The sequence below is a fragment of the Orcinus orca genome, chromosome 10 (genome assembly GCF_937001465.1).
Source record: "Orcinus orca chromosome 10, mOrcOrc1.1, whole genome shotgun sequence".
NCBI classification, from domain to species: domain Eukaryota; kingdom Metazoa; phylum Chordata; class Mammalia; order Artiodactyla; family Delphinidae; genus Orcinus; species Orcinus orca.
In genome coordinates, this window is record NC_064568.1 from 1,540,497 (window position 1) to 1,568,394 (window position 27,898).

The 27,898-nt window shown below is 53.1% G+C and overlaps 1 protein-coding gene across 14 annotated transcripts in view; it reads left to right on the plus strand.

Annotated features, from left to right (window-relative positions):
• EEFSEC (eukaryotic elongation factor, selenocysteine-tRNA specific) overlaps positions 1-27,898 on the plus strand; it is a 199,676-nt gene that overhangs the window by 71,129 nt on the left and 100,649 nt on the right. For 13 of the 14 annotated variants that reach the window (XR_007469916.1, XR_007469917.1, XR_007469918.1 and 10 more), the window contains 2 exons: positions 6,187-6,283; positions 8,344-8,508. Coding sequence is in view for 6 of the 14 variants with exons in the window: in XM_049693810.1 (XP_049549767.1) it covers positions 6,187-6,283; positions 8,344-8,508 (262 nt within the window). In the remaining 8 variants the exon portion in view is untranslated. The remainder of the gene's footprint in view (positions 1-6,186; positions 6,284-8,343; positions 8,509-27,898) is intronic. The other variant, XM_049693808.1, reaches the window with a different exon arrangement.

Sequence of the window (27,898 nt, forward strand, 5' to 3'; positions counted from 1 at the left end):
ACTTACGTGTTTAAATTACTATTCCTATTTTAATTTATTGGTTGAAGGTCAAATCACAGCGTTTCTCACACATCCAGAGGATATGGGCCACTGAAGGGCCTTTGACACCTCTGCTCTCCTCATTCAGCGCGTACCGGGCTGGAAAAGCTCCAGTAAGGAAAGCTTAGTGGGCCGATGGGCCCGGGCCAGCCAAGGCAGTCACCTCTTAGGAGAACTTAGCTGTTGCCTCTGTGCAGCGAGAACTTCTTTAAATCATTTTAAAAGTGACGATTTCCTTTACTTATGGTGCCTTGTTAGGTAAATCCTTTGTAAATGCTGGTCCAAATGTGAAGAAACTTTCTATCTAGAAAGGAGAAATTTAGACTGCTGAGCTATGTACGTATCAAAACCTAAGAAGTGTTAAAAAAACAAAACTTTTTTTTTTCCTATCCAAAGAGTCATCGAAAGAACCTTTGGAAAATAGAGAAAAGGAGTTAAAAGAAAGTGGAGACCACCCAAAGGTTTCTCAGAAGAGCAGCTGCTGACCTTTTGGTTTACTCCATTCCTGTCTTTTCACCGTGCATAGTATCACCCCCACCCTTTCCTCCACATTCAAAAAATCGTAGTAAAATATACATAACATAATGTTTATTATTTTATCCATCTGTAAAGTTACAATTAAGTGGCATTAAATACCTTCACAAAGCTGTGTACCCATCACCACTGTCTGTAAGCTAATCCTTTTTCATGATCCCCAACATAAACTCTGTCCCCACTGACCAGTCACTCCTCCCCCCCTCCCCCTCCCCCAGGCCCTGGTGACCTCTGTTCTGCTTTCTGTCTCTGTGAATTTGACTGTTCTGGGGACCTCATATAAATGGAATCATGCAGTATTTGGCCTTCTGTGTCTGGTTTGTTTCACTTAGCGTAATGCATCCGTGTTGTAGCGTGTGTCAGAATCTCACTCCTTTTTATAGCCCGATAGTATTCTATTGTGTGTATAGGCCGTATTTTGCTTATCCATCCATCTCTTGATGGACACTTGGGTTGTTTTCTTTTGGCTGTTGTGAATGATGCTTCTATGAACATTGGTGTACAAATATCTATCCCAGTCCCTGCTCCAGTTCCTTTGGGTGTGTACCTAGGAGTGGGATTCCTGGATCACATGGTGGTTCTACGTTGAACTTTGGAGGAGCCTCCATACTGTTTTCCATGGTGGCCGCACCGTTTTCTGTCCCCATCAGCAGTGCCTCAGGGCTCCGATTTCTCTGCATCCTCGCCAGCACTTGTTGTTTTCCTTTTTTCTCATAGCCATCCTAGTAGGTATGAGGTGGTACCTCATTGTGGTCTGGGTGCGTTTCCCTAGTGACTGATGTTGAGCATCTCTTCATGTGCTTATTGGCTACCGCATGTCTTCTTTGGAGAAACGGCTATCAAGTCCTTTGCCCATTTTTTAGTCACGTTGTTTTTGTTCTTGAGCTGAAGGAGTTCTTTATCTATTCTGGACATTAATCCCTTGTCAGATTTGCAAATGTTTTCTTCCATTCTGTACGTTGTCTTTTCACTTTCTTGACAGTATTCCTTGATGCACAAAAGTTTTAAATTTTGATAAAATCCAATCTTTTTTCTTTTGTTTCTTTCTTTTCTTTTCTTTTTTTGCCTGTGCTTTTGGTGTCATAGTCCTGAAATTATTGCCAAATTCAACGTCGTGAAGATTTTCCCCAATTTTTTTCCTAAGAATTTTACTGTGTTAGCTCTTAAGTTTAGGTCTTTGATCCATTTTTAGTTATTTTTTATGTATGGTATATGTTAAAGGCCCACCTCCATTCATCTGAGGATATCCAGTTTTCCTAGCACCATTTGTGGAAGACTGTCCTTTTCCCTTTTGTCCTTGTCAAAAATCAATTGACCAAATATACGTGGGTTCCACTGGTCTCTGTCTGTCCTTATGCCAGTACTGCGCTGTTTCACTTACTGTCCCTTTGGGGAAAGTTTCCATTGGGAAGCTGAGTCCTCCAACTTTCTGCTTCTTTTTCAAGATTATTTTGGCCATTTGGGCTCCTTGCAGTTCCCTCCCATTGGAATGTGAGGATCTGCTTTTCCATTCCAGCTTAGAAAGTGACGGTTGGAATTTTAATAGGGACTGCATTGAATCTGTAGATGGTTTTAGGTAGCATGGACATCGTAACAGGAGTAAGTCTTCCGATTCATTGACACAGATGTCTTTCTATTTATTTAGATTTTTAAAAATTTCTTTTATACAGGTTTTGTAGTTTTTGGTGTACAAACCTTACATGTCCTTGGTTAAATTTATTCCTAAGTGTTTAATTCTTTTAGATGCTATTATAAGGTCAACTTTGCTGAATTCAATTCCCCCTCTTTAAACGTATAATTGTAATCATGAAGTATTTACATTTTTGATTTCTGCTTTTGTTACTTAACATTATATAGAGCAGTTCTTCATGTAACCATCACCCTGTTCCTGACCCTTTGAAATGGCTTAAGTTTTCCTTCTTGTAAATAAATAGTCCTGGGTGAACATCTTTGACCATCATTAAACTTTGTCTGTATTTTCGGTTTTTCCTCTTGAGAGAGCCCCAGGTATGGGGTCACTAGGTCAAAGGGAAGGAGCCCTTCAGAACCTTCTGTGCATCTCTGTGTTCTTTTCCATTTTACACAGGTGCCAGCGGTGAGCTCTAGTATCTAATTTAAAAATATATATGGGGACTTCCCTCGCGGTCCAGTGATTAGGACTTTGCCTTCCAATGCAGGGGGTGCGGGTTCAATCCCTGGTTGGGGAGCTAAGATCCCACATGCCTCACGGCCAGAAAACCAAAAGATAGAACAGAAGCAGTATTGTAACAAATTCAATGAAGACTTTAAAAAAATATTTAAAAAAACACATATTTGAAACATTTAGGATAGAATGTTGTTTTACTCTTGTTATAATATGTGATTCTTTAATTACTGGTAAGACTGAACATTTTTCCTTAAGTGTATTAAGTAGTTGTGTTTTTGTGTGTTTAATTTGCGCCCATGTGTTTTGTCTATTTGCCTCGTGATTTTTAATGCTTCTCTTTTTGGTATTCAGGAGTGTTTAATATTAATAAGGATGTTGTTATTAATTAACCCTTTGTCTATCATATTTCCTACAAATAAGTCTTTTGCATTTGTTGTTTGTCTTTCTGTTTTAGTTTTTTTTTTTTTAACATGCAGAAGTTTCCAATTTTTATGTAGTCAAGTTCTTTGGTTTTCTTTGTGATTTATCTCTGAAAGCATTTAAAATTACTCTTGCATAAGCATTTATCCATGTTAACAGAAATAAAAAGAGAAGATAAAAAGGTACCCACAGTCTTCCCAACGCGGCGAATTAAAGTGTGTTTTCCCTCGGAGCCCTGTCAGTCTTTCCCACCTGTGTGTAGCTTGAGGTAGTTGTTATTACAGCCTTGACGTTGTTCTGTGTTCTAGGCTTTTTTGTTTATCTTTCCACTAAACGTTATTGTCTCACAGCACCCTGGGTGCATCTTTCTCCCAGACTCCCTCTGTGTCTCCTCCTGCCTTTAAACCCTTTCTTTTCCCTTGTTTATGTTTTAGCCACGGCCGTCTGCTTAGTGCCCACCTTCTCCCCGGGACTGGGTGGGATGCCAAATCCACGTGACCTGGCTCCTGCCAGCGGGCTCCTACAAGGTGTGCATTCCGTACCTGCTCTACGGCTGACTCACTTTCTCTCTCAGCGTTGGTATTTCTTCCTCTGTAAAGTGGGAGCTGGTAAGTCCAGCCTCACGGTGTTTATTATGAGGGAGCGTTTGACATTGGGGCCTGGCACATTGTAGGGGCTTAGTAACAACAGCTGTAACGTGCGGAGCACCTACTGTGTGCGTGGCCCTGTACTAGGGCTTTCCTGAGTGCAATCAGTCAGATGCTCACAGTTACCCCAGGCTTTTGTATCTGGCTTGACTGGTGAGAAAAATAAGGCATAATAAGTATCGCTGGTTTTTTTTAGTATCACTATTTTGAATTCTCTTCCAAACCTAAAACATAGACTCTCTTTGTTTACATCTTTTACACGAGTTACACACACACACACACACAGAGATTCACGTGCACTTTTTTTTTTTTTTTTTTTTTTTTTTTACTGATGTGAGTTGTTTTTGTATGTTGATGAAGGTCAGCCTGCATGCACAGTCAGCAGGTCTGGGCCCGGCTCGCGCCATAAGGTACCACAGCTGCGCAGGGAGTGGGGTGGGTTGGGCGGGGAGGGGCTCTGGGAACAGGAGGCGCCCTCGGCTGTGCTCTGGGTCAGCCCCCACCTGGGCTGTGGGGCTGTGCTCAGCGCTCTTCCTGACATCTCTGGCTGGAGCCCCTTGTGTTCCTAGAGCCCAGACAGCAGCCTAGGTCTGGAACCCAGGCAGGAGGGGCCTCTTGTCCCCCGGGGGCTGCCAGCAGCCAGGATGCCCCATTGTGTGGCGTGCTCAGGAAACCAACAAGGCCAGCTTCTCTGGAGCCTGGGAAAGGGCCAGACACCCAGCCCGAAACGCATTTATGTTTTGTTACAATACGTTGCCCAAAAGGGTTTGGATAAACAATAATTGAATTTCCGAAAGCTTTATGGTTAATCGCTGGAATTCTCAGCGCACGCTTTTCCCCTTCTGCGGCCCTGGGCCTGGGGCTCAGAGGGCAGGCAGAGACGTGCGCGTGGGACGGGCCTTGGCTCAGGGCGGGTCCTGGCTCACTGACTCCGAGGCCTGAGCCCCCGCTTCAGTCTAAGGGTGGGCTCTTCCAGGGAAATGCCAGAGAGGAAAAAAAATGACATTTCTCTGGGAAAGGGGCTTTGATGGAGCTCAGACACATTCTGCCGCTTTCAGTGGCTGTCAAGCCGCTGTTTCCACTCTGAATACAGACTCCAGTTATTAAGGCTACTGCGGAGCTGGGGAGGGGTGGATAGGAATAAAGCAAGTAAAAATGCCACCAAGTTCCCTTATTCTTACTGAGATTCAGCTGTTTTCCTTGACTAAACATTCCATAGATTGCTGCAAGGCTTTGGTTAATTTGCAGAGTTCTGAAAAGGTTGTTTCTGATCATTTTTCCCCGTGTTCTTATTGCCTTATGGAGAAGAGCCTTTTCGAATGTCCTCACTCCACATTTTGCTGATTTTTCAGTTTGTTGAGTCTTTGACCTGTACCTCATGAATTTATCCCAAATCAAGGCCAAGAAAAGAAAAAAAAGGAAAAGTCATATCCACCAACATATTTATCACAATGGTGAACAATTGGGATGTTCTAAATGAGTCACATGGGGGGAAAGCTTGTGAATTCTGAGTTGCACTGTTACGCAGCTGTTAAGAATGAAAGAGGAGGTGGCCGGGGGGCGGGGAGGCAGGAGTGCAACGTGGTGGTTGTGAGCCCTGGTTCTGGAGTCGGATGGGGTGGAGGTTGGCTCACCTCTCTAAGCCTCACTTTCTCATCTGTAAAACGGTGCCAGTTCCATGGTGGTTTTGTGGGGTTTCAATGGAAGCGTCCAGGTCGTGTTCTTGGCTTGGTCAAGTGAGTCTTCTTATTATCACCGCTGTTGTTATTTTTCAATAGAAAATTCTTTCCGATACAATGGTAAATAAACTAGAAGGATATGAAATTGTATGAATATTGTAACCAAAATATGAAAAAAATAACTCCTTGGCAGTGCACGGAGGAACCGAGGTTGGAAGAAAGCACACGACAGTGATGGGATCATGGGCTGTATATTTTCTCTTTTCTGTTTTTTGTTTTTTTGCTCTGCAGTGGAAGAGGTAAAGGTATACTCATAGTTAGAGGCTTTTCTTCAAGCGGCAGGCTCTCCAGGAGGCCGGGAGGCTGTGGAGGGGCCTCCGGGCAGGTCTGGCAGGGACTTCTCCGTACCTGTGCTTCCCGAGTCTCTGCAGGAGGCCGGGCTGTGCCCCATGGTCCTCCCCAAGGGCATCTTTATTCAGGGGCCTGGGGCCTGGGCTTCACCGCTTCTCCTCAGGGAGGGTTTGGAGTAGCGGCTACACCTAGGAGCCCCCTTCTAACTTCTTTTGTTCAACACGAGGTGTTCCCTTCGGGCCTCCACGCCCTGGTCTGCCAGGTGGGAGCACAGCCACGCCGCCCCCCTCGGCGCCTTCGACGGGGTGAGAGCAGAGACCTCCCATCGTGCTCGTCAGTGACCGTGGTGGGACTTGTCTTTCTGTTCCAGGTTCCGAGGTGCACCCATCATACCCGTGGCAGCCAGGCCTGGGGGACCGGACGCCCCTGAAACGGAAGCTCCACAGGGCATCCCAGAGCTCATTGAGGTACCGCCAGCTTGATCCGCATCGGGGCTCCGGCTCACTCCGGGGGGGCCCAGCGAGGGGACTCTCCACACTGACCCCTCGGCGCCACCTCCCTCGCCTTCCTCACGGAGTTCAATCAGAGCAGAGCTGCAGGCGTCCAGTGGGCAGCCCCGGCCCTGCAGAGCTGTCCACGTCCTCGTGAGCCTCCTCTTCCTTTCCCCGTCAAACTCGTCCACGAGGCAGCTCCCGCCAGACTGGGGCTCTGGGGCTGCGTCACCCATTCCAGCACCTAGGGCTGTGCCAGCCCCTCCAGTGGGCCCCTCCCAGGCGGGTCCAGCGTGGCTTCCATCCTCGTCCCTTCCGCCAGGCTTGGGGATCACGGACAGAGGCGGAGCCCAGCCATTGGGAGGGCCCGGGGCACCCAGCGGGCAGGGCGAGAGTGGAGTCCCTCTGCTGAGCCCCCGGGCAGCTCAGAGGCTGCGGGGGTGAGGTGTTTTGACCCTGGCCCTGGACGGCGCATTAGAGCACTGGCCTCACCACATCTCTGTGACCTTCCGCGCTAGACCTGCTCTCTCTGGCCTCGGTTCCGTCACTTATAAAGTCAGGGAGATGGTACCACCACTTGGCGTGTGGAGTTCGTGTTCACGCGTGTCACATGCTGAAATGGTGCCGTGTCAGAGCTTACTCTGACGGTGAGGTTGGTTATCACGTACCAGGCACCACCCTGAGTTCTTTTCGTATGTGATTATTAACGTCCATGCTTACATGATTGTCAACAAGACTTGAGAGATTTAAGGTATTTATCCGCATTTTGCTAAGAAAGAGCCTGAGACTCAGAGATGTTAAGTGACTTGCCCGGTGTCTCACAGTAAGCATGAGGTGGAGCTGGGATTCAGATCCAGGTTGATTGTGTTGGGGTCCACCTGCCCTGGGTCCGCAGAGCCAGGGTCAGGTGTGACCACGTGCACGGCTGCTGTTTCTGTGATTACACGGTGCTGACCTTGCTAACTTAGCAAAACAAACATTTTCTGGGTGAAGCTTTTGTTCTTTTTCATCAGCTCCAGACAGCACTGGTCTAGGAGCCTGGGACAGTTGTTTCTGTTAAAGCAAAATCCACAGAAATGCCGGCTGTTGAAGTCGTTCGTGTGTCCCTTTGAGCAGCCTCTGCGCACACCTCAGGCCAGGCCTGCCTTGCGACTCCAGCCTTTTCCACAAGAGGAGTTATCATGAGACTAGGAGTGTGGGACATTCACTACCAAATACTTTCCTGACAGTCTCTTCCCTAACGAAATCAGAAAGAAGCAAGAGGACTGACGTGGCCTTGATTTCCATTTGTTTCTTGGTAATCAGCTCCGACAGCACTGCGGAGCACAAGGGCAGTGGGCTGGCTGAGGCGGAAGCACGTGGGAGAGCGTGCAGAACAGGAAAAGCAGACCCACCGCGGAGGGCCAGTCCCTCTGTCCCCGCCGGGGCTTGGGGAAGGGGCCTTCACCGCTGCCCTGCCAGACAGAGGCTGCTGCCCTGGGGATGTCCTTCAGGTTCCCTTCAGGCACCCCGATGCAGCTGCTGGGGCTGCTTGGGGTGCTCACGGCCTGGTGGGGGCGTGGACAAACAGACAATCCCAGCTGCATGTTACCTGGCGACACAGCCAGCGCAAGAGCCTTTCTAGAGGCAGCATCACCAGGGGGAGGGGGAGGCCGCACTGGCTGGCGAGCTGCCGGGGCTGGCCGGTGGCCGATGCCCAGTGTGAGCGGGCACGTGAGGCTGGGGAGCGATGTGCCCACGGGTGCCCTCGGTGGGCTGCCTCCGTGGCTGTGTGCGGGCCTGTAGCCCAGCCCGTGGGGACGCCGCTGTGGGCATCCCAGTGGGAGAGGGTAAAGGAGCGTCCTCCACGGGCCCTTCCCTCTGCGCTGAGAGCGGGAGTGGGGCCTTGGCGGAGGCTCGGGGTGCAGTCGGAGGCGGTCCGCTCGGAGCTCCGGGGCCAGCTTGCCCGAGCCCTGGTCACACCCCCCTGCTCTTCTCTGCGCTGCCCCATCCAGCTCCTCTCCCGACAGGGTGTGGCACCAGCATCTCTTTTCTAGCTCCTGACGTCCCAGATTTCCATCCCAAGGAGAGACCCCTCGGGACCGTTCCTCATGTCTGTGGACCACTGCTTCTCCATCAAAGGCCAAGGCACTGTGATGACAGGGACCATCCTCTCAGGCTCCGTCAGCCTCGGGGACAGTGTGGAGATCCCCACCCTCAAGGTCAGTCTTGCCTTGCCCTTCCTCTGGGCCCTCCCTCTAGCGGGAAGGGCGGGGGACAGTCCCTGTGCCTCTCCAGCTGCGGGGCCTGCTCCTCCTTCTCTCCTGCCCTGCCCCCGCGCTGGAACTATTGCTCGCCCCGATTCCCGGAGCAGCAGCAGGTCGTTGGGAGACTCTCAGGCAGGCATTCTTTATGAAGAAATGGAGCCCCCAGAGGGTGTGTGGGCTCAGGCGCATGCGGCCCAGGAGTGAGGGCGCGGGGTGGAACCCCTCCCCCTTCCTACAAACCCCCCAGGTCAGGGTGGCAAGTACGTGTGGACTCATTTCTGGGTCCCTTTTGCTTAACCACAAGGATTTCAAATTAAACACAATTAGAACCTTGTGTTGCTCAGAGCCGTACAGTCTGGACACCACCCAGATGAGTGTCACATTCCTAGTGACACTGGCAGCTGCCACGTCATCTGTGGAAGACCTGTGAGAAGGGTGGCAGCTGGGGTCTCCCCGTCACCCCCGACTCCTGGTAACTCCTGGCCTGGCTCTGATTTAAAAGGTGTCCAGTGGCCTTGATACTTCCCTTCAGTGGGTTTGGCTTAAGGTTTCTGTTTACTGGAAAAGAAAAACTTACAGCTCCCTAACCACCCTTCTCCTCCAAGGGGAATCCAGAGTGGAGAACAAGGGCTGGCTAGAACTCGGAAAGCTCCCAGGAATTCAGGCGTCCAGGGAAGGTCCCTGGTCCTCAGAGGAGGCTACAGTGCAGGGGAGTGGAGGCTTGCTCTCGGCCTGTGTCCGAGGCCAGGGACGGTGCCGGCCACTGGAGGTGCTCACAGCCCAGGTGCCTGGAGTCCGGGCGCCTGTGAGGAGACGGGCTGTGTGGTTGTCTGGCTCACTGGGTGTATTAGTCACCGACCTCCAGAGAAACAGAACTGACAGGGTGTGCGTGTGTGTGCGTACAAAGAGAGCGATTTTAAGGAACTGGCTGGTATGATTGTGAGGCCAGCGGCCTGGAGACCCAGGGCAGAGTCGCAATTCAAATCCGAAGGCTGTTGGCTGCAGAATTTCCTCTTCTTCCCGGGAGGACAGTCTTTTCCTGTTCAGGCCTCGTCCACCATCTTTATGGAGTGTCATCTGCTGTACTCCAGGTCTGCTCATCTAAATGTTAGTCTCATCCAGAAAACGCCTTCACAGAAATCAGAATAGTGCTTTCGGCAAATATCTGGGCCGCTGGCCCAGCCAAGTGGGCACATGAAACTCACCGTCACCCTGGGGGGAGGTCTGTGCCTGCAGGGCCTGCCCTGAGCGAGGGGAAGGCCGGAGCACTGCTGACCCTGTGCCTGGCCCTGGCCGTTCCTGGGCGGGGCAGCCTGAGGCAGGAGAGGGGCATCTCAGGAGTGAGAGGAGTGACCAGTGCCTCCGCAGGTGACGGAAACGTCAGCTTGAGGTCTCTCCCCTCCACCCATTCCTCCTGCAGAGCCGGGGGTCGTAGGGAAGAGTCTCGTGACCAGGGTGGGCCAACCTGAGGGCTGCCTGGGAGGCAGCAGGAGTTGGAGGGCGAGGGTCCCCTGACACTGTGAGGCGTGATCCCCTCCTCCACTGGCTGTCGTGGAGCCTCGCGTGAAGACCGTCAGTCCTGGATAGAAAGACTAGTCAGCTCAAATCCGTGTTGCACCAAAAGCACTAAAAGTGCAAATCTTAAAAAATAAAGCACAGAATTATGAAAACAAACTCGACTTACATTTAACAAAACTAAGCTTATACTGGTGGCTGTGTTTTAATTCCCAGCTGGGGCAGACCCCTCGGGGTCCCCTGGCCCCAGTGCCCCTCTGCCCTGGGCGAGCAGCTGGGAGGCGGTGAGGAGCAGAAGAGGGCAGACTTGGGTGCTGGAGGCTCTGGAGGGAGGGAGAGGCGTCTGATGACCGGGTCAGTCAGTGGCCGCGGCGCTGGGGCCCAGGGCCTGGAGGAGGCAGAGCAGGGCCAGTGGCCACCTTAAGCTCTCAGGGGTGCGCGTGGGGGCTTCTGAGAGCTTTGGCTACTGTTTTCGTACTTATAAAGATGAACTTGTCTCTCGGAGTCCCAGGTGCTGACTGTGGTGCTGGGGCACATGGAGTTGCTCGGCAAATATAAAGTGCATTGTCCTCTTGCTTTGGGGCGCCTGTTCTCCCCCAGCCTACTTTCCAACCCTCTTGGTATCTGTTGCTGTGCAAGCCTCTAATTTACGAGTCGGGAGAAGCAGAACTTGTAGCAATGAACTTGGATTTGGCCGAGGGGTTCTCTAGGCAAAGTGTGGAAGGTGCAGCCTGGCTTCTCCTTTGCTGCTTATAATAAAATGTGAGAGGAGAGGAGTGAACTGAGGAAGGAGCTGTGATTCGCAAAGGGAACCAGCTCCTGATGGCGTGGGAAATTCTTGCCTTGTGCAGACCCCGAAGGACGCTGAAAGCAGGAGATTCACTTCTGAGAGTGCGTGCCCTGGAGCAAGGCCGCAGGTGAGGCTGGACAGCCTTTGCTGAAGAGCTTGCGTGTGTGTCTCACGGGTGCCATCAGTTATCTGGCAGAAGCCAGGAACGAGCTGGGCTTCTCCAGGAGGGATCTGTGGAGAACCCTCTTGCTGAATGGCATAGATCCCCTTCATGTACATGAGAGACCCACAGGTTTTTGAGGCTGTTGATATCATCAAAAACACTGCCAACCAGGATGTAAAGGGACAGAGACCCGACAAAATTAAAAAAAAAAAAAAAGCAATTGGACTTCTGGGATTGTACATGCAGGAAGTAACAGGTAGAAGGACTCAGCCACAACATGTGTTATCCTTCAAGGTAAAGGAGGCATGACTCCAAGGGCAGAGCTCTGGACACAAAGGCAGAGGCTAGAGAGGCAGGCCCGGAGGCCAGGGCCAGTGGAGCTTCCATGGGCCCAGAGGGCAAAGGCTCAAGCCACAGAGGGTCATTCGCAGGCCTGGACACCCAGTGGAATTTGTTTTGCTGGGTTTCAAACTTGCTTGGGACCAGTGACCTCTGAGTTCCTTCCATTTTCTCCCTATCCTTGTATTTTAAAGACAGATAACTTGTTTTCCAGTATTACAGGTCCACAGATAGAGAGGCATCTTGCCCCAGAATAGATCATTCCAGATCACTCATGCCTAGTTAGGTGACTTAGCTGATGATACTTTTGAGCTGATGATATTTAGATGAGATTTTGGACCTAATTAGAGTTAATGCTGTAATGGGGTGAGAATCTGGGATATTGGGATGGGGTGAAAGTATTTTGCACGTGAGATGGATGTGACGTTTTGGGGACCAGAGGGTGGACTGTAGTGGGTTGAATTATGTCCCACAGAAGATGTGTCCACCCAGAACCTCAGAATATGACCTTATTTGGAATGAGAGTCTTTGCAGATGTAATTAAGATAAGGATCTCTAGATGAGACCATCCTGAGCAGGGTGGGCTCTTTATCCAATGACAAGTCCTGTGACACAGAGGCTCTTGGGGAGGAGGGCATATGAAGCTAGAGGCTGGGACTGGGGTTCTGCAGCCTGGAGCTAAGCAATGTCCATGGTTGCCCGCATGGCCTGAAGCTAGGAGAGGGGATGGAAGGGGTTCTTTTAGAGACTCTAGAGGGGGTCAACCCAGCTGACACATCGGCTTTGGACTTGTGGCCTCCAGAACTGCTAGAGGTTACACTTCTGTTGTTTGAAGCTGTCAAGTTTGTGGTGACGTGTTGTGGTGGCCCCAGGAAGCGAATAGAGATTTTGGAAGAAAGGACTGAAGTCAGGAAGAGCTTCCAGTCCCCTGGAATCTTGGGCAGGTCCCTTAACGCCTCTGAGCTCTGACTTTCTTCTGAGGAATCGCAGCCCCGGCTCACCCTCTGGGGTTGTCGTACGGGTGACGTTGGCTTTCAGCACTTTGCGGGTGGGTCCGTCGCTTGCTGACGGCCAGCTCTGCTCTTCCTTTCTTCCCCGTGACCCCATCTGACCGGGGAGAAGACCTAGACAGCGGAGCCCGCATTTGAAGCCATTTGGCCGGCACCAGAGACTGGCTCTGGGCATCATGCCCACTGCCCCGGGAGCCCCCACGGAGTCCCCCCGGGCTCTCCACTCACCGTAACGTGCCCGGGGCCTGTCGGACACTGGGGCACCGCAGGGCAGCTCGCCCCCAAGGCCAGTGACACCCCAGGCAGGTTTCACTAGTCCACTTGGGCACATCTGACCGCTTGAACTCCCCCAGGGGCACAGTGCGGCCCCTACAAATAAATAGTTGTGTCCCCTCCCGGCCAGGCTGCCCGCCGGAGCCTGTCAGACCCTGGCCCTGTCTCTGCTGCCACGTCCGTCCAGCTGGGGCCCATTAGCTGAGGGGGGGAATGTTGGGGCCCAGGGAGTGAAGGAGAAAAACCAAAGCCCACTTAGACCCAGACTGCTTTAAACGCAGACATCCTGCGGCTCGCCAGCCTTCTCCTCAGGCTCTTTGGCTCCTTCCATCCTCAGCAGGGGGAACCCGTCGGTAAGATCTGATCTGGGGATTCTAGGCTAGTGATGTTTCCGGCAGTGATTGGCCATCAGGGTTGTAATGTCAGGAACTGTCGGAGACGCAGATGGTGCAGAAGGAGAGGCAGGGACCCAGGACCAGCCACAGGCAGGCTCCCCTCTCCTGCGCTTCACTGGCCATCACGGCTCAGACCCCGAGAGCCCCCTCTGTCCCCGCCTCTGGCAGAGGGCGGTGTGGGGCGCTGCCCACTAGGGGTGATGGCCGTAGAGTGCCCAGCACCTGGGAGGACACTTTCGTCGTTCAGTAATACTGTCACATGGAACTCCTGTTGTGGGTTCCACAAGTAGTAAATGGTGGGGTCCTTTCCCGGTTGTGAGGAAACAGGTCTTTGCAGGGCTACTAAATGGGTTTCTGAAGCAGAACCCACGTCGGTTCTTGATAGTAAGGGGGCATCCTCAGGGGTGTGTGGATACCTATTTAGTTGATAAAAGTTTTAGAGAAAGTTCAGAATTTGATAGCATATTCCTCCAAATCGAGTCCATATTCAGGTTTCCTTACCTCATTACTAAAAACCCCCAGAAAGGAGAAAGAAAATGCGAACCAGTATTTGGCGTTGTTCCTCTTCCCTTTGCCTCCGCTCTTGGAAGCTGTTGTACAGGGGTGAGGTGAGACTGGGACTCGGCAAGGAGGCTGCTTTCCTGCCCCAACAAGCCCGCGGCCCAGCCCCTCCTGCCCCACCTCCAGCGACCTCTGCCTCTTGCCCTGGTTCCTCACCTGCGGCCTTCGTGGGCCGGCTCCCCGCCCAGAGGGGGTCTCTCCTTGCAGCTCCCACGGCCCCGCCCTGGGTGGCTGGCCGCTCGCCCCCATGTGTGTCTCTGCCATGCGACCCACTGCAGAATCTCCTTGAGGACAGAGGCTGCACCCGTCCGGCTCCGTGCCCTCAGCACCTGACCCGGAGCTTGGCCCAGACGAGGCCCCAGAAATTATTTAGTGAACAAAACAGTAGGAAAAAGCCAATAAGCATTTTGTTTCTGAGTAGGATTTTGATTCAGAGTGTGCAGTTGATGACCGTAGAGGGCTGTGTTTGTAGCAGCTGCTCCCCGTGGGCCCGGAAGCAGGAGTGGAGCGGACAGCGGCCACTCCCCTTCAAGGCTTGTGTCTCGGTGCCTCACCAGCTGGAGGCCCAGCGCTGGCTTATTTTTCGGAGAATGACTGTAAGTCAGGCGCCCAGGGCCGCAGAGCTGGCTTCTCGAGCCACCTTTCTCTCAAGACTGAGCCCCTCTGCTTCAGTGCTTTGTGTCTAGAAGTGTAGCTCGCCCATCTTCATCCCTAGCCGTTTCCTGTTACAGAAGATTCATCAGGAAGGAAGCAGCGCCAGGCTGGCCAGGCCACCTGTCCCAGCCCCGCCAGCCCCTCTGACTGGCACCGCGGGGAGAGGAGGGCCACCTGCGGCCTGTGGTGAGCGGCTGTGGTCCCTACTGCCCTGCCGTCTTTGCGGGCGCTGCTGTGACCTTCTTGGTTTTATTTTTCTCGTTAAAGGAAAGTTGAGTGTTTCCTGAGTACACAGAGAGCAAGTGTACCACTTAAACTGAATATTTATCATTCTTTCTTTTAAGAATAAAACAGTAATAAAAATACCATAAACATTGCTTTAATTATTCACAGGCTTCAACTTGTAATAATCATGGGGAAAGGGCAGTGAGACGTCTTTTTAAAGTAAAGGCACTTGCCTGCTTTTGTTTGAAGTTTTGTTAAAATGCTTTATTATAACGTGTTCTTGTTTAAAAATAAATGCCGGCCACTAGAGGTTCTTTTTTTTTTTCGGTCTTTTCAAAAGTATTTAAATGAGATGATTCTGGGCAAGGGAAGTCCAGAGTCTGAGCCAGCCTTATGGGACTGAGCTGGCTTCCGTCCGACCGCCAGCCGCGTCCTTGGCTTGCTGTTGGTGACCAGTGTTTGTGAGGACACACACAGGGGTGTGTGGATTAGGACATGTCCCGCCGGATAATTGCATCTGCCTGCCCGCAGGCACCTTTCCTCGCCCTGCACGCGTGCTCGGGTGGAATTGCAGCCCGAGGCAGGGCCTCTCCGCGACAGGGCAGCGTCCTCTGAAAGCGGGTGGCAGGTCCCTGGTGTGAAGGAGAGGAGTGGGGCTGGGCGTGGAGGGGTGCTCTGGCAGCGGGCACCGTGCAGCGGCCTGGCGGGGAGGCAGCCTAGTGACCTGACGGCCTGAGAGAAGGTCGCTGGGGCTGGTGCTCAGAGAACAGGCACCGAGGAAGAGGGGCTGTGGGGCTAGAGGCGGGAGCGGAGCCCTAGGGTCCAGAGGTCTCCGTCCAGCAGCCACTGAGACACGCAGGTGGTTTCGAAGGGTGGAGAAGGGAGCGTGGCTGTGTGTGTGCATATGCGCTTCCTGGTGTGCTAGAGAGGCCGACCGTGTGGAGAATGGGTGCAAGGGGGCCAGAGTGCCTTTCTGGGGACCATTAGAAGGCCGTTGTGTAGTCCAGGCAGATGGAGGGGACGTGGATCAAGCTGGCGGCAGTGCAGTAGGGCTTACGGCTGTTTAGGAGGTGGCCTGAGCAAGGCTGGTGAGGCAGTGGGTTTGGGCCAGGTGCGGGGGGGAGCCACGTCCGAGACAGCCCCCAGGTCTCTGGCTTGAGTAGCAGGTGGGGTGGTGGAGCCGCTGCTGCGGGGGAGCCGGGAGAGGTCTGGGGCTGAGGGCGGAGGCAGAGGGGAGCGTGGGTTGGGTTTTAGCAAGATGGAGGTATTTGGGGCATCCAGTTGCAGGGGAGGTGTATGGGGCTGAAGCTCAGACGCCAGGGAAGACGTGAATTTGTGCGCTGTTGGCGAATCCAGCCGCTGCCTCGGGGCCTCTGGCAGGGAAAGATGAGGAAAGTTAAAAAGCGCGCTTCAGCTGTTTCTCCTAAGGCTTTATTTCTGGGGCTTGAAGGCTGCCAACCCTCCTCCTGTTGGCTTGGGAGCCTTCCCAGTTGTGCACGGTGAGGGTCTGAGTGGCCCTGGTGTTGGCATCTCAGGATACAGGGGGAGGGTCTTTCTGGGGGTGTTTGCGCTCTTTCGGATGACAGATGCCCCGGGCCAGCCTCGGGAGGAGCTGCCCCGGCCTGCCGGAGCCCATGCCCGACTGCGCAGCGTGCGTCCGCGGGGAGGGCAGCCGTGCCCCGGGCTCCACGACGCTGCCGCGCCAGAAACGAACGGGGTGACTGGGCGGAAGGTCAGGAGTTTAAGAGCTTGTTTCATTCAAGACGGGGGTAAGAGACAGGAGGGGAGTGCGCGGGGTTATGTGTGGATCCTGGTATTTTCTTTGAGCTGTGGGGAGAGTGGTCGGGGCAGGAGGGGAGGCAGCCCGCCAGAGGGAACGCTGCCAACAGAGCTCCTAATGCGATCCAGACGCAGCCCATCTCCCGCCCCTAATGCAGTCCTGGCGGCAGGAAGGCCCGGCAGCAGGCCGTTAACCCTTTGGGTGCTGGCCGCCCGCAGGCCTCAGCCCTCAGCGCGCTGATGTCGGCCCCTGACTCGGTCCCAGGCGCGTCCTGAGATGGTCAGCAGCTGCAGGTGACAGGAGCTCGCCCTCCGCAGCCGTGGAGACCAGGGTCTCCGGTCACTCGGCTGCCGACCCGCACCCTTCAGGGGGCCTTCCCCGGACACTGACTGGGGCCGAGTGCGTGGGCGACATTTTCTCAGGAAGGAGGTGGCAGCAGGGTCCAAGGGGAGGGGTGGCTTGCCCGGGGTTACGTGGCTGCTGGGAGGTGAGCTGGGGTGGGACCCCGGGACCCTCGGCCTGATCAGTGTCTCTGGTTGCCTTGGGGGCTGTGGAGCCTGCGCCTTCCTAGCTTCCTGGGGGGACCGGCCCCGTGTCTGTTTTCCTTGCCCTCTCCGAGCCCAGCAGCCAAGCAGTGCGCGGGTTTTCCGTGCTGTGAGTGGACTGACAGGCTCATTGCGGCCCCGACAGGGTGACGTAAATGTGGGTGGAGAGAGCACGCTGGAACCGCCAGGCCCACGAGCCTGCTCTGGGCCCTCAGTGAGTGTCTGTGGATAAAGGGGACGCACAAGCCCGTCTCCGCACGCGTACAGCTTGGTCCCACCCGTTCAGGAAAGCCGTGCATATGTGCATATGTTTGTGTATAAATGCGTCAAAAGAGATCTGAAAGGAGACACAGCAAACTGTGAATAGCGTTTCCATCTTGGGGGAGGGAGGGAAGGCGGAATTCAGGGCTGAGGGAGAGCTTTCATGTTTTAGTCCATGTAATTGGTGTTCAGATCTTTTACAACGAGCTTGGATTCATCTGTTTCTTGTGTGGCTTTTAGGGAAGAAAACACAGAAAGAATTAGAGAAAGAGCAGCTTCTGTTCTGCCCTTCCCTCTCCTCTCTCACCTCCCTGTGGCCTCACCTGCCTCGCCCTGGACAGCCACTCTCCGCTGGGGAGGCCCCCGGGGGCCCGGCGTGCTGTGTTGGGGGCCACCTCCTCTCAGGAAGCCCGAGGGGCCTCCGTTCCCGGCCCTGCAGTCACTTGGCCCCCTGCGTGGATTCCCGGCCTGCCCTCTGGCTGCGGTGTCCGGGCCACTGCCCGCTCGCCCTCCCAAGCTGTTCTCCCTCACCCCTCCCAGGCTCCCAGCCTTTCCTCTCCTGTCTCCCTCGTGTCTCTCCCCCCAGAGCTTCACAAAAGCCCTTGTTTGCTGGCCATTGCCCCCTGCCCTGTGGGGTGGCCCGGTGATACTCTTGTCCCTTTAGCAGTAGCAGCCGTCTTTCCCGTTTTATCCCCGGGAAGGCCGGGCGCCACTCTCCTTGCCCTCGCCCTCGTGCCATGCTGAGCGCGTGCCTCTGCTTATCGAGAGCCTGCCCCCACCTCAGAGCCACCGTGGTTCTCGCCCCCCCTTCTCCACGACCCCCCAGGGACACGAGGAGAAGCCAGGGCCCAGAGGAGCTGAGTCGTCCCCCAGGCTCCCGTGTTTCGGGTGTAGACCTGCGTGCCTCTCCCGTGGCCTGTCCCGGGTCCACCGTCCCTGATTTGAGCCTCCCGTTATGTGCCCACTTTTCTAGGCTGCTGTGGGGTGCTCGGGAGTGACCCTGCCTCTGCCAGTGTGCTGGCCTCAGGCTCTGCAGACCTCCGGTGTCCTCCTCAGTTTTAGCTTAACCTGGGCCTTGAGAGAGGAGGGTTTTGGGTGATGCGGCCTGGGCCCCGGGGCGACTGCAGCCCGGCTCTGGTAAGAGCCATGTCCCCAGAAAGGCACCTGGCAGACAGACGTGAGCTGTGATGCAGGGGAGACCATGCCATCCTGGCCCCTTTGGAGGTTTAGAACCTTGTGAACTTGACCACCTCCCTGAGGGGGGACCCTGAGGCTGCCCGCTGCCCCTCGCTGTCCCCTGCCCGGCAGGGCCCCCTGGAAGGGACTGTGCGGAGGCGAGCAAGGGGCTCTGCCCTCTCCTGCTGGCCTCCCGCTCCCCACCCGGGCTCTGCTCCTGTGACCTGGATGCGCTGTAGCGACCAGCGGCCTGTCCGCTTCGGGCCAGGGGAGCCTCAGCCCCAGCCCCCTTCCTGGCTGCGGCCTGGGGTCACGGGGAGCCTGCGAGGGGCTTTTTGATGTGCACCGTGGACGCTTGGCTCGGCCAAGTTTGCTTGCTTCAGCATCGCTCTTGCCAGATCCTTCGGACCTTCTCTTTCTTTTAAAAACATGCTGCTTGCCAAAGGTTATTTTGGATCTGTTTTTGTTTATCAGGTAGAGTTGTTCCAGCGCGATTGAAAGCAGACCCACATGCTGACACGCGCCTGAGCTGCTCTCGGCCCGCGCACATGCACACACTCGCACATGCGCGCGCACAGGCTCTGTGCACGGCCGTCCAGGGCCCTAGAACATACACGGCTTACGAGTGGGGTCTGGGGCGGCAGCTTGCAGGTTTTCATCGTCCAGGGGACAGCAGTGGCAGGATTTCAGGTGGGGAGCAGCTGGGGGCTGCGGCCTCTTGGGAGTCTCAGCCAGGTGGGTGTGGTGGAGCTTTGGGGTCAGCGGGCCTGAGTGACCTGCCTGCTCCGGTCCAAGGCTTGCCCCACCCAAAGGCCCGCGGGGAGCATCGCGCGGGCTGTGGCTGTATCCTTGGGGAGCATCGCGCGGGCTGTGGCTGTATCCTTGGGGAGCACACAGGGCAGCCTGCAGTCAACAGGGGCGAGGGAACGAGTGTGGGGCTCCAGTTTAGGGGACTGGCGTTCTCCTGCGGGCACCTTTGGGTGCTCCCTGCCAGAGGGCCCGTAGTGAATTTCTTCTGAAGATGCACCTCACTCTCGTCGGGACCTGTGTGTGTACGCGGGGCTGCTCAGAAAGGCCTTTCTGGAGCTCCCTCTCAATCCTTGCCGCCCGGTCCCATCGTACGCAGAGGGACACGGTTAGGGTTACCGTCTTTCCTGCTCCAGGCCGGCAGCTGGACCAGTACTGAGAGGGTGCACTGTGCCCAGAGCGGGTGGGTGTGTTAGCTCGCGGGTGTTTGATGACCTGTGACAGGGACCCACACGGGTGAGCACACCTGACAAGGGACTGCGTCTCCTTCATGACAGTCAGCCCGCTTCTGCTCTGAGCACGGCTGAGTCAGGACCTGCAGGCTGTCAGGACCAGGTCACTCGACTTCACTCTGCTCCGTGTGGCTTGGCCTCAGGCAGACTCTGTCCTCCTGGGAGCCTCCTTCCCGGCTGCGCTGCACAAGGTCCCCAGACCCAGGGGCTGCCGTCAGTGGCTGGGCCAGCGGGGCAGGCCGGGCCCGGGGCACACGTGCGGTCTCCCTTTAGCTGAGCTGGGGATCCCAGGAGCGACATCTGTGTGACGCTGCCACCACCCCTGGCCTGCAGGGACCCCGCTTCCATTTCCAGCCTTAAACCAACGAAGGTCCACGTTGAGGGTTTGGAGAAAGCTTCGTTCCTCCCCAAATGGGAGCGGGGAGACTCATTTTATTATAATAACATTTTCTTCAGATTAAAAAAATAGTAAGTGCTTGTCATTAAAAATGTGACACTACTGAAAAGGATGCAAAAATGACTTCCAGTCCCACCCATTGGAGAGAAGCCCTGTCACCCTTTGTCAGCCCCCCAGAGAGCTTGAGTGAGCACAGACACTCGGGGGCAGCGCAACGCGGTGAGGCTGTGTGTCACGTGCAGCCGGGTGCCCTCCATCCCCACCACCCCCCGAGCTGGACGTCGTTCCTTTTCAGTAAAGGGAGATCGTATAGTCACGAAGCTGACTGCCAAGCTCAAAAGTAATCACGCCTGAGCTTGGGAATCTCTCTAACATGTATTTTACACTCCCCTCTTTCGTCAAACTGCACAGTTCTTCCTAGAATACTGCTTAGAATTTCACCTTTTCGTGATGACTCAACTCATTTTGATGAACCAGTGGACGTTATAGGGTTGGCTCTGTTGAAGTGTGTGGTCTTTTTGCTCCTCTGAAAGGCTCCCTGCACACAGCCCTGTGGGCGCTGGTAGCCTGTTGGGGGAGCAGGGGGAACTGTGCGGTGTGCAGGCCACGGGCTCCTTCCCTAGTTATGGGGCCTTGCAGAGGCCAGGTGTGAGCGGAGGGTCCAAGTGGGCTTCTGGGCACTCCTAGGGTTGCCTGATGAGGGCAGAACCCTCCTACCATTTGCCTTTACCCCGAGAGCAAGGGGAGCGCTGAGGGGTGTAAACAGGGGAGGAAGGAGGGGGAGGGCGGGAGTAGGCACCCCGGCTGGGTAGATGGGTAGACGTCTGACCGAGGGGTCCAGAGTGGGTATGGGGAGCTGGCTGGGTCTCGGCGAGGGATGGCGGTGGTTCGGTCCAGGGTGGCGCTGGCAGAGAGGACAGGCCGTGCCCAGCAAGTGATGCAGTGGGTGCAGGGCTGGGGGGGCAGGGGCTCTGGGATTTCCGGCCTGTGTGACAAGATGGGTGGTCGCGCTGAGGGTGCAGGGAGACCGGGTGTGGCGCACGCGGTGCGGGGGCCATTGGAGGTGACACAGGGCTCCAGCGTCCAGGGCAGGACTCGCGAGGCATCCTGTCCTCGATACCTGGTCCCCGGAGTTGTGGGTGGTGCGACACCAGCTGGGGAGCTTAAAGACGACGCTTCGCTTTTTGAAGACCTGGGGCCTGTGGGGAGGGTGCCTCCTCGCTGTGGACACCACCCGGCTCCTCTGGCCCTGCCCATTCTCCTGCCCCTTTCACGGCTGTCCCCAAGTCTCCGTCCTGCTTCAGTGCATTACCTGTGCCTCCAAGTACTTCCTGGTAGCTTAGCCAGCACACCTTTAAAACAGGAACTCGATAATACCTGTGAACTCATGAGTTTGCTCTGCCAGTTACCTTTTTTTCTATCTGGAATGTGATATAGATGCCTCTCCCACATAGGTTTGTATTCACTCATAATATGTAACATTGTTTTATTTAAAGCTACGTGTAAACGATAACACCCTGTGTATTCCTACTCCAGGCTTGCTCTTTTCATGTTCATTCAGCATTTTGTGTTGAGGTTTATCTTCGCTGGTAGGTATGGTTTTAGCTCCAGGTTTTAGCTGCCGTGTGCCGTTCTGCTGGGACTCGGCACAGTTCATTCATCCGTGCTTTTCTTCTTGGAATTCCCGTAGCATGTTTGCACCCTTCCCTGCAGCTCTTGCACACACAGTGGTGTCTGTCTGGGGTCTGCTCCCGCCTCCACCTCCCCACTGGAAGCCGCTCGGTCAAGGTGGGGGTGGGAGAGGGAGTGAGGCTGCACCTCCTGGGGGAGGAGTGCCTATGTAAATTACTGGAATTCTTATTTATGGGAGCGTTGTCTCTCCTTGCTGTTTATTTAATCAGGGTACGTTTTACATGCTGGGTTATAACCTGCCACCTCGTCATCCTGCTTCTCCGCTCGTCCCTGCCGTGGCCCTGGGAGCCCTTTCAGGCTCTCCTGTGTCCCCTGGACGTGCCCCCCTCCTTTCGCCTTCTGAGCACTTGCTTCACTTCTGGGGCCCCATGCTGCTCCAGGCCCATCTGGTGTCATCCCTGCCCCAGCCCCGGAATCAGCCATTTCTCCAGGGAGCCCTGTCCCTTCCTTGGAGAGTGAGTGGTGCCGAAGCCAGGGTCTGGAGCTGGGGTGTCCCTGCTTCTGGGCCTCTCAGCAGACAGAGCTGGGAGGTACGAGTGAGCGCACCTATCTGTGATCACAGACACACACGTATCCATCCGTCTGTGTCTCCGCGGGGCCTCGCGTGCAGCCAGACTGATGTGTGAGTTCAGTGGAGCCTCCCGCCGGGCTTGTCTGCAGCTCCACTCCCACAGTGACCAGCCCGGCCCCTGCCATCCACCGTCCTCCCTCCGTCCACCTCCTTATTTGTTCAGCTACTTGTACTGGATTGTGAACTCACGCCCCGGGAGCTGTTTTTGACTGTGGGCGCCCACGGTTCCTGAGCCCTGATCTGTGGCAGCAGGAAGGTTGCTGTCCATGCAGACATTTGGCGTGAACTCTGAGAGCTAACTGGGCAGGTAAGATGGTGACGTGCCCGCTCCAGCCTGTAGTTAACTTTATTTTTTAATAGTTAAAAAAATAGGTGATAACATTTTCATGATGGGGAAAATCCAAACTACACAAAGATGTAGAGTGTTTCCCACCCTTGTACCTTTTCAGTTTCTTTCCAGGAGTCTGTGTGCTTTCAGGCATATCCATGTACACGCCCTCCGCCTGATTTTTTCTTTATATTAATACCTTAGTATACACATTGTTTTGTACCTTGTTTTTTTTCCCGCACAAAAAGTCTGTCTTGGAAGACAGACAGTGAGAACAGACAGCTCTGCCTTTTCTTCTCTGACTGCCTGGTAGTGCTGGCATGGAGCCGCCTGGACCCTGCCTTTGGGCCTGTGCTCGCCCTCCCCCTGGGCTTCCTGCCACGTGGCTCTGGGGCCGTGCGATGGAGTAACGGGACGCTCCCTTCTTCATGCGCTTGTTGGCCAATCAGTAATCATCTTCCGAAATGACTGCTCAGTCCTTGGACACATTTCCACGTCTGGTTGTTTATCTCATTGTGGATTTGTAGTTCTTATATATTTGGGCACACGTCCTTTGTCAGATAGCATGTGCTGAGTTGATTTCTCCCAGGCTGTAGTTCGCCTTTTCATCTTCTTGATCTTTTGAAGGTTTTTAATTTTGAGAACTTCAGTTCATCAATTATTAAGTATATGGCTTGTCCTTCCTTTGTCTCTGAGAAGCCTCTGCCTATGCCCACCCCATGGTTAGGAAGATAGTCTGTGTTTTTCTTCTGGAAGCTTTATACTCTTAGCTTTATGTTTAGGTCTGTGTTCCATCCCAGATTAATTTCTCTGTATGGTGTGAAGAAGGGATTGAAATTTATTATCTTTTGCATACGTGTCTTTCAGTACTATTTATTGAAAAGATTTGCCTTTCCCATTGAATTGCCTTGGCATCTTTGTAGGAAAAAAAATCAAGTGATGAATATGTGTGGGTCTGTGCCTGGGCTCTGTTCTGTACTATTGGTTGGTCTACTTTTATTCCAGTCTTATTCTGTCATGGTTACTGTAGCTTTACAGGGAATTTGGAAATCAGGTAGTGAGTCTTTCTTTTTGTTCTTTTCAGATACTGTTTTGACCTTTCTAGGTTCTTTGCATCCGTGTAGATTTTCAAATCAACTTAATTTATTTTTTAAAAAATGTGCATTGGAATTTTGATTGTCATTTCTATGGAATCTATAGAACGCTTTGGGGACAATTGACATTTTATAAATATTGAATATTCCAATCCATGAACATGGTATATCTTTCCATTGATTTAGGTGCCTATTTTCTCTCAGCAGTGTTTTGTAATGTTAAGGGAAAAGTTATGCATGTATTTTATTAAATCTTTCACCAAGTATTTTATTTGATGTTATTAAAATGATGTTTTTAAATTTCCTAATTGTTTGCTGCTAATACATAGAAACAAAATTGGTTTATGTATGTTAATAATGTATCCTGCAACCTTGCTAAAGTCAGTCACTAGATCTAGTACTTGTTTTGTGGAATCCTTAGGACTTTCTTTGTAAACAGTCATGACATCTGGGAATGCAGATGACCCTTTTCTACCCTTTCTGCCTTATTTTTTTCTTGCCTTAATTCCCTCACTTGGAACTCCAGTGCAGGGTTCGCCAGAGGGGAGGAGAGTGGATGGCTTTGTCTTGTCCCTGCCGTCAGGACAAAGTGTGTGCTGCTCTCCCAGTAAATACTGTGTTAGCCATGGGCTTTTCCCTGTGAATTGAGTGAGGAGGTACCTTTCTATTCGTAGTTTTGCTGAAAGGTTTTTTTTAGTCATAAATGAGTGTTGAATTTTGTAAAATGCTTTTTCTGCTTCTGTTGAAATGATCATATGGTTTTCCTCCTTTATTCTGTTAATGTGATGAGTTACATTTACTGATTTTTGAATGCTAGGCCCACCTTCCTTGCTAGATTTAATCCTGTTTGGTCCCGAATATTATGTTTATATATTGCTGGATTTGATTTGCTAACATTTTGTTTAACATTTTTATGTCTGTGTTCATGAGATACTGCTCTTATAATGTCTGTATCGTATTTTAGTATCAGCATTATTCTGGCCTCATAAAGAGAGGTGAGAAGTTCCTACTCATTTTATCCTCTGGAAGATCTTGTGTAAAGTTGCCATTATTTCCTCCTTTAAAAGTTTGGACTAATTCACCAGTGAAGCTATGAGGGCTTATAGTTTTCTTTCTGAGAAGGCTTCTAGTTATGAATTTAACTACCTCAATATATATATGACTATTTAGAGTTTTATTTCTTCCTACATCAATTTTGTTATGTTTCTATAAGGAATTAGCCTATTTTTGTCTGTTGACATAAAATTAATCATAATTAGCTTTTTTTTTTTTTGGAATCTGTAGTGATGTCTCTGTTTTATATCTGATATTGGTAATTTGTGGGGTTTTTTTCTTTCTCTTGATCAGTTTTGCTAGGTGTTTATCATTTGTATTATAAAATAACTAACTTTTGGCTTTGTTGATTTTCCCTCTTGTTCATTTGCTTCTATTGCGTTGGTTTCTCCTCTTAATTATTTCCTTTTTTCTACTTTCTTTGGGTTTACTATGCTGTTCTCCATCTGGCTTCTTGAGATGAAGGCTTAGACCCTTAATTATCAATTTATTTCTTTTTCTAATATGTAATTTAGAACTATAAATTTTCCTATAAGTACTGTTTTAGTTTCATCCCAATGATATTTCATTTTTTTTTATCATTTGGCTAAAATTATTTAAAACTTCTTATGGTAGTTCCTTAGTTGGTCCACAAGTTATTTATAAATGCGTTGCTTAATTTCCAAACATTTGGGGATTTTCTAGTTAATTTTTGTTGTTGATTTATACTTTCATCCCACTGTGGTCAGAGAGCAAAATTTTTATGGTTTCAGTCCTCTGAAGTTTGTTGATAATTCCTTTATGGCCTATCCGAGGACTCTGGGAATGTGGCCAGGCAGGTGCCGGCAGTTCTGGTGGCCTCGGAGAGGGTCGCTGTCGGTGCACGGGGCCCAGCTCACAGTGGAGGGGGTTCCTGGGAGGCATCCCCTCCTTCTTTCCCTGGCTCAGTGTCTGTCTGCTCCTAGCAGACGTCCACGTTCGCTGCTTCCTTTTTCATTTCCCTTATAGGATCACGGGGCCTCAGTCAGGAAGTGCTGCCTTAGGATGCCACCCCTGTCGCCTTCTGGCTTGCTGACCCTGGGCAAGCGGCTTTACCTTTCTGAGCCTCAGTTAACTTTTCTAAAACTGTGATGGGAATGCCCTGTGGGGCTGTCGGGAGGATTAAATGACAAACGTATCTGATGCCCTTCATAGTCCTAGGCTCTGTAAATGGCAGTAGCGACTGTCAGAGAATTTAGGAAGGCTTCCGTACACAGGTAGGCGCTTCTCCCATTGGGTCTGTTGTCAGAAGCACTTGTTCTAATGCTGGTGAGAAGGCTGCTCCGTGCGCATGGCTGTGCCCTCGGCCCAGGGATCCAGAGGACATGGCCGAGCAGAACCAGGCCCCTCTGGGCGGGCCGTGCCAGTGCTCGTGGGGGTGCACGGGCGGAGGGCCTTCCGCAGCCGGGCTGGGGGCCTCGGCCAGCTGCCCGCTGAGCAGTCCTCCTTGCCGTGGAGCCCTTGCTCTCCTGCCGCCCCTGCAGCTTGCCTGGGAGAGAGGTTGCTGACCCACCAGGACCTGGCATTTGAAGGGCAGGCAGGAAGACCCGTGTCTTCCTGAAAGTTTGTTCTCAGCAGGGGAGCTTAGAGGGGAAGAGTGAATCAGCTCAGTCACGTCTGAGCATTAAAAACAAGTCCAGTGTTGGCCCTCGAAATGGCAGGTCCGTCCTCTTCTACGCACAGAGGGTGAGTGAGGCGTTAGCGGCTGCGGTGAGTGGCAGAACCCGGACCTGAGTCTGATGCCAGCTCTGCTGTGGCGCTCAGGTCTGTCGGGGGGAGCGTGCTCGGGTGGAGAGGGACCCCGAGGACAGACTGGGTGGCCCCCTGGAAGGCATGGTGGGCTCTGCGAGGAGGGGGACGTGATGACTCTTCCTAAGACACAAGCAGACAAGCAGGCGTTACTAAGTGGAGAGGTGAGGGAAGGGCGTTCCCATCAGAGGGAACAGCATCTGCGAAGACTGTGAAGAATGGAAAAGCAATTTCTGTTCTCGGACACTTGACCTTTCTGTTTGTATCATAATTGTTACGGAACAAAAACAGAAACAGCCAGTCCCTCCGTTGCATGTTGCTGCCGTTTTGACCGAGAATCAGCCTCCTGCGTGTACCTCCAGGCCTGTGCTGTGCCAGCAGGAGGGCTGTACCTCCAGGCCTGTGCTGTGCTAGCAGGAGGGCTGTACCCGTGCACCTGGGAGGACAGCTGTGACCGCCTCAGCCACGGGCCGGCCCGGGGCATTTTGCAGCTACAGTGTGTGCACTGTCGGCCCAGCGCTGGAACATGCCCGGTCATGGGGCGTTTCATCTGGGCATCCAGATGGGAGTGAAGCAAAAGGGGGCCGATTCAAAGAGCTGCAGCTGGTCCAGGCGCCCCAGGATGCCTTCTGCCCAGCACTGGCCGCAGTGGGGCAGCCCCGTGGTGCGGCCTGACATAGGGCGCTGTCCACTCCGGGAGCCGCGCTGGCAGCAGAGGAAGCAAGTTCAAGTCTGTCACCTGTTTGTAGTTTTCATAATTTTTGATTTGGCATTTTGATCAGTCTGGTTTTGGTCAAGGAAATGCATCCGTATCTCATAACAGGAAACCCCTTTTGTGATCTTTACTTCAAGGCATTTTTCTCTCTCTCTACTTCCCCCATCTTTTTTTTCCTTTTTGGCAAAAATACAGACCTAATATGATGTGCATCTTATTAAAAGTTCAGCATAATTTATTGCCATTGGTTTGTTTACAAAGTAAACAATTCCAAACTGCATAACGTGGCCTTCCTACAGTCACTGCTCTTTTGTAATTTTTTTGACTCTTCCTCGGGGCTGGGGTTGGGGTGGGAGATGGAGAAGGACCCACACTTGGGGGAAGTCACGTGGCTCCAGGCTGATTCCCATCAGGGTCACAGCGTTAACTAGCGGGGTCCCGGGCAGCCGCACGATGTGGCAGAGCCACCTGGGGTGCACCCTGCCCTCCGCATCGATGCAGGGGTCCGGGGGGGGGGCGTGGGGTGGACCCCCAGGAAGTTCCACCTTCCTCAGCCCAGCTGTCTTCCTGCCCACAGAGCCCCGTGGGAAGTGTGGGAACGGGGAGTGGGGGTAAGCAAGCCCAAAGGAACGTGTCCGGCGCAGCCGCAGTGCGTGTCTCTCAGGAGGAAGGACAGGCGGCAGGAGGTGGGGTTGGCCCTGGTCCCTAGGACTGGCCTAGCCTGGCTGCCTCTGGGGGGCAGGGTCCTGGCGGAGCGTGAGCGGCTGATTCTCCTCTCAGGG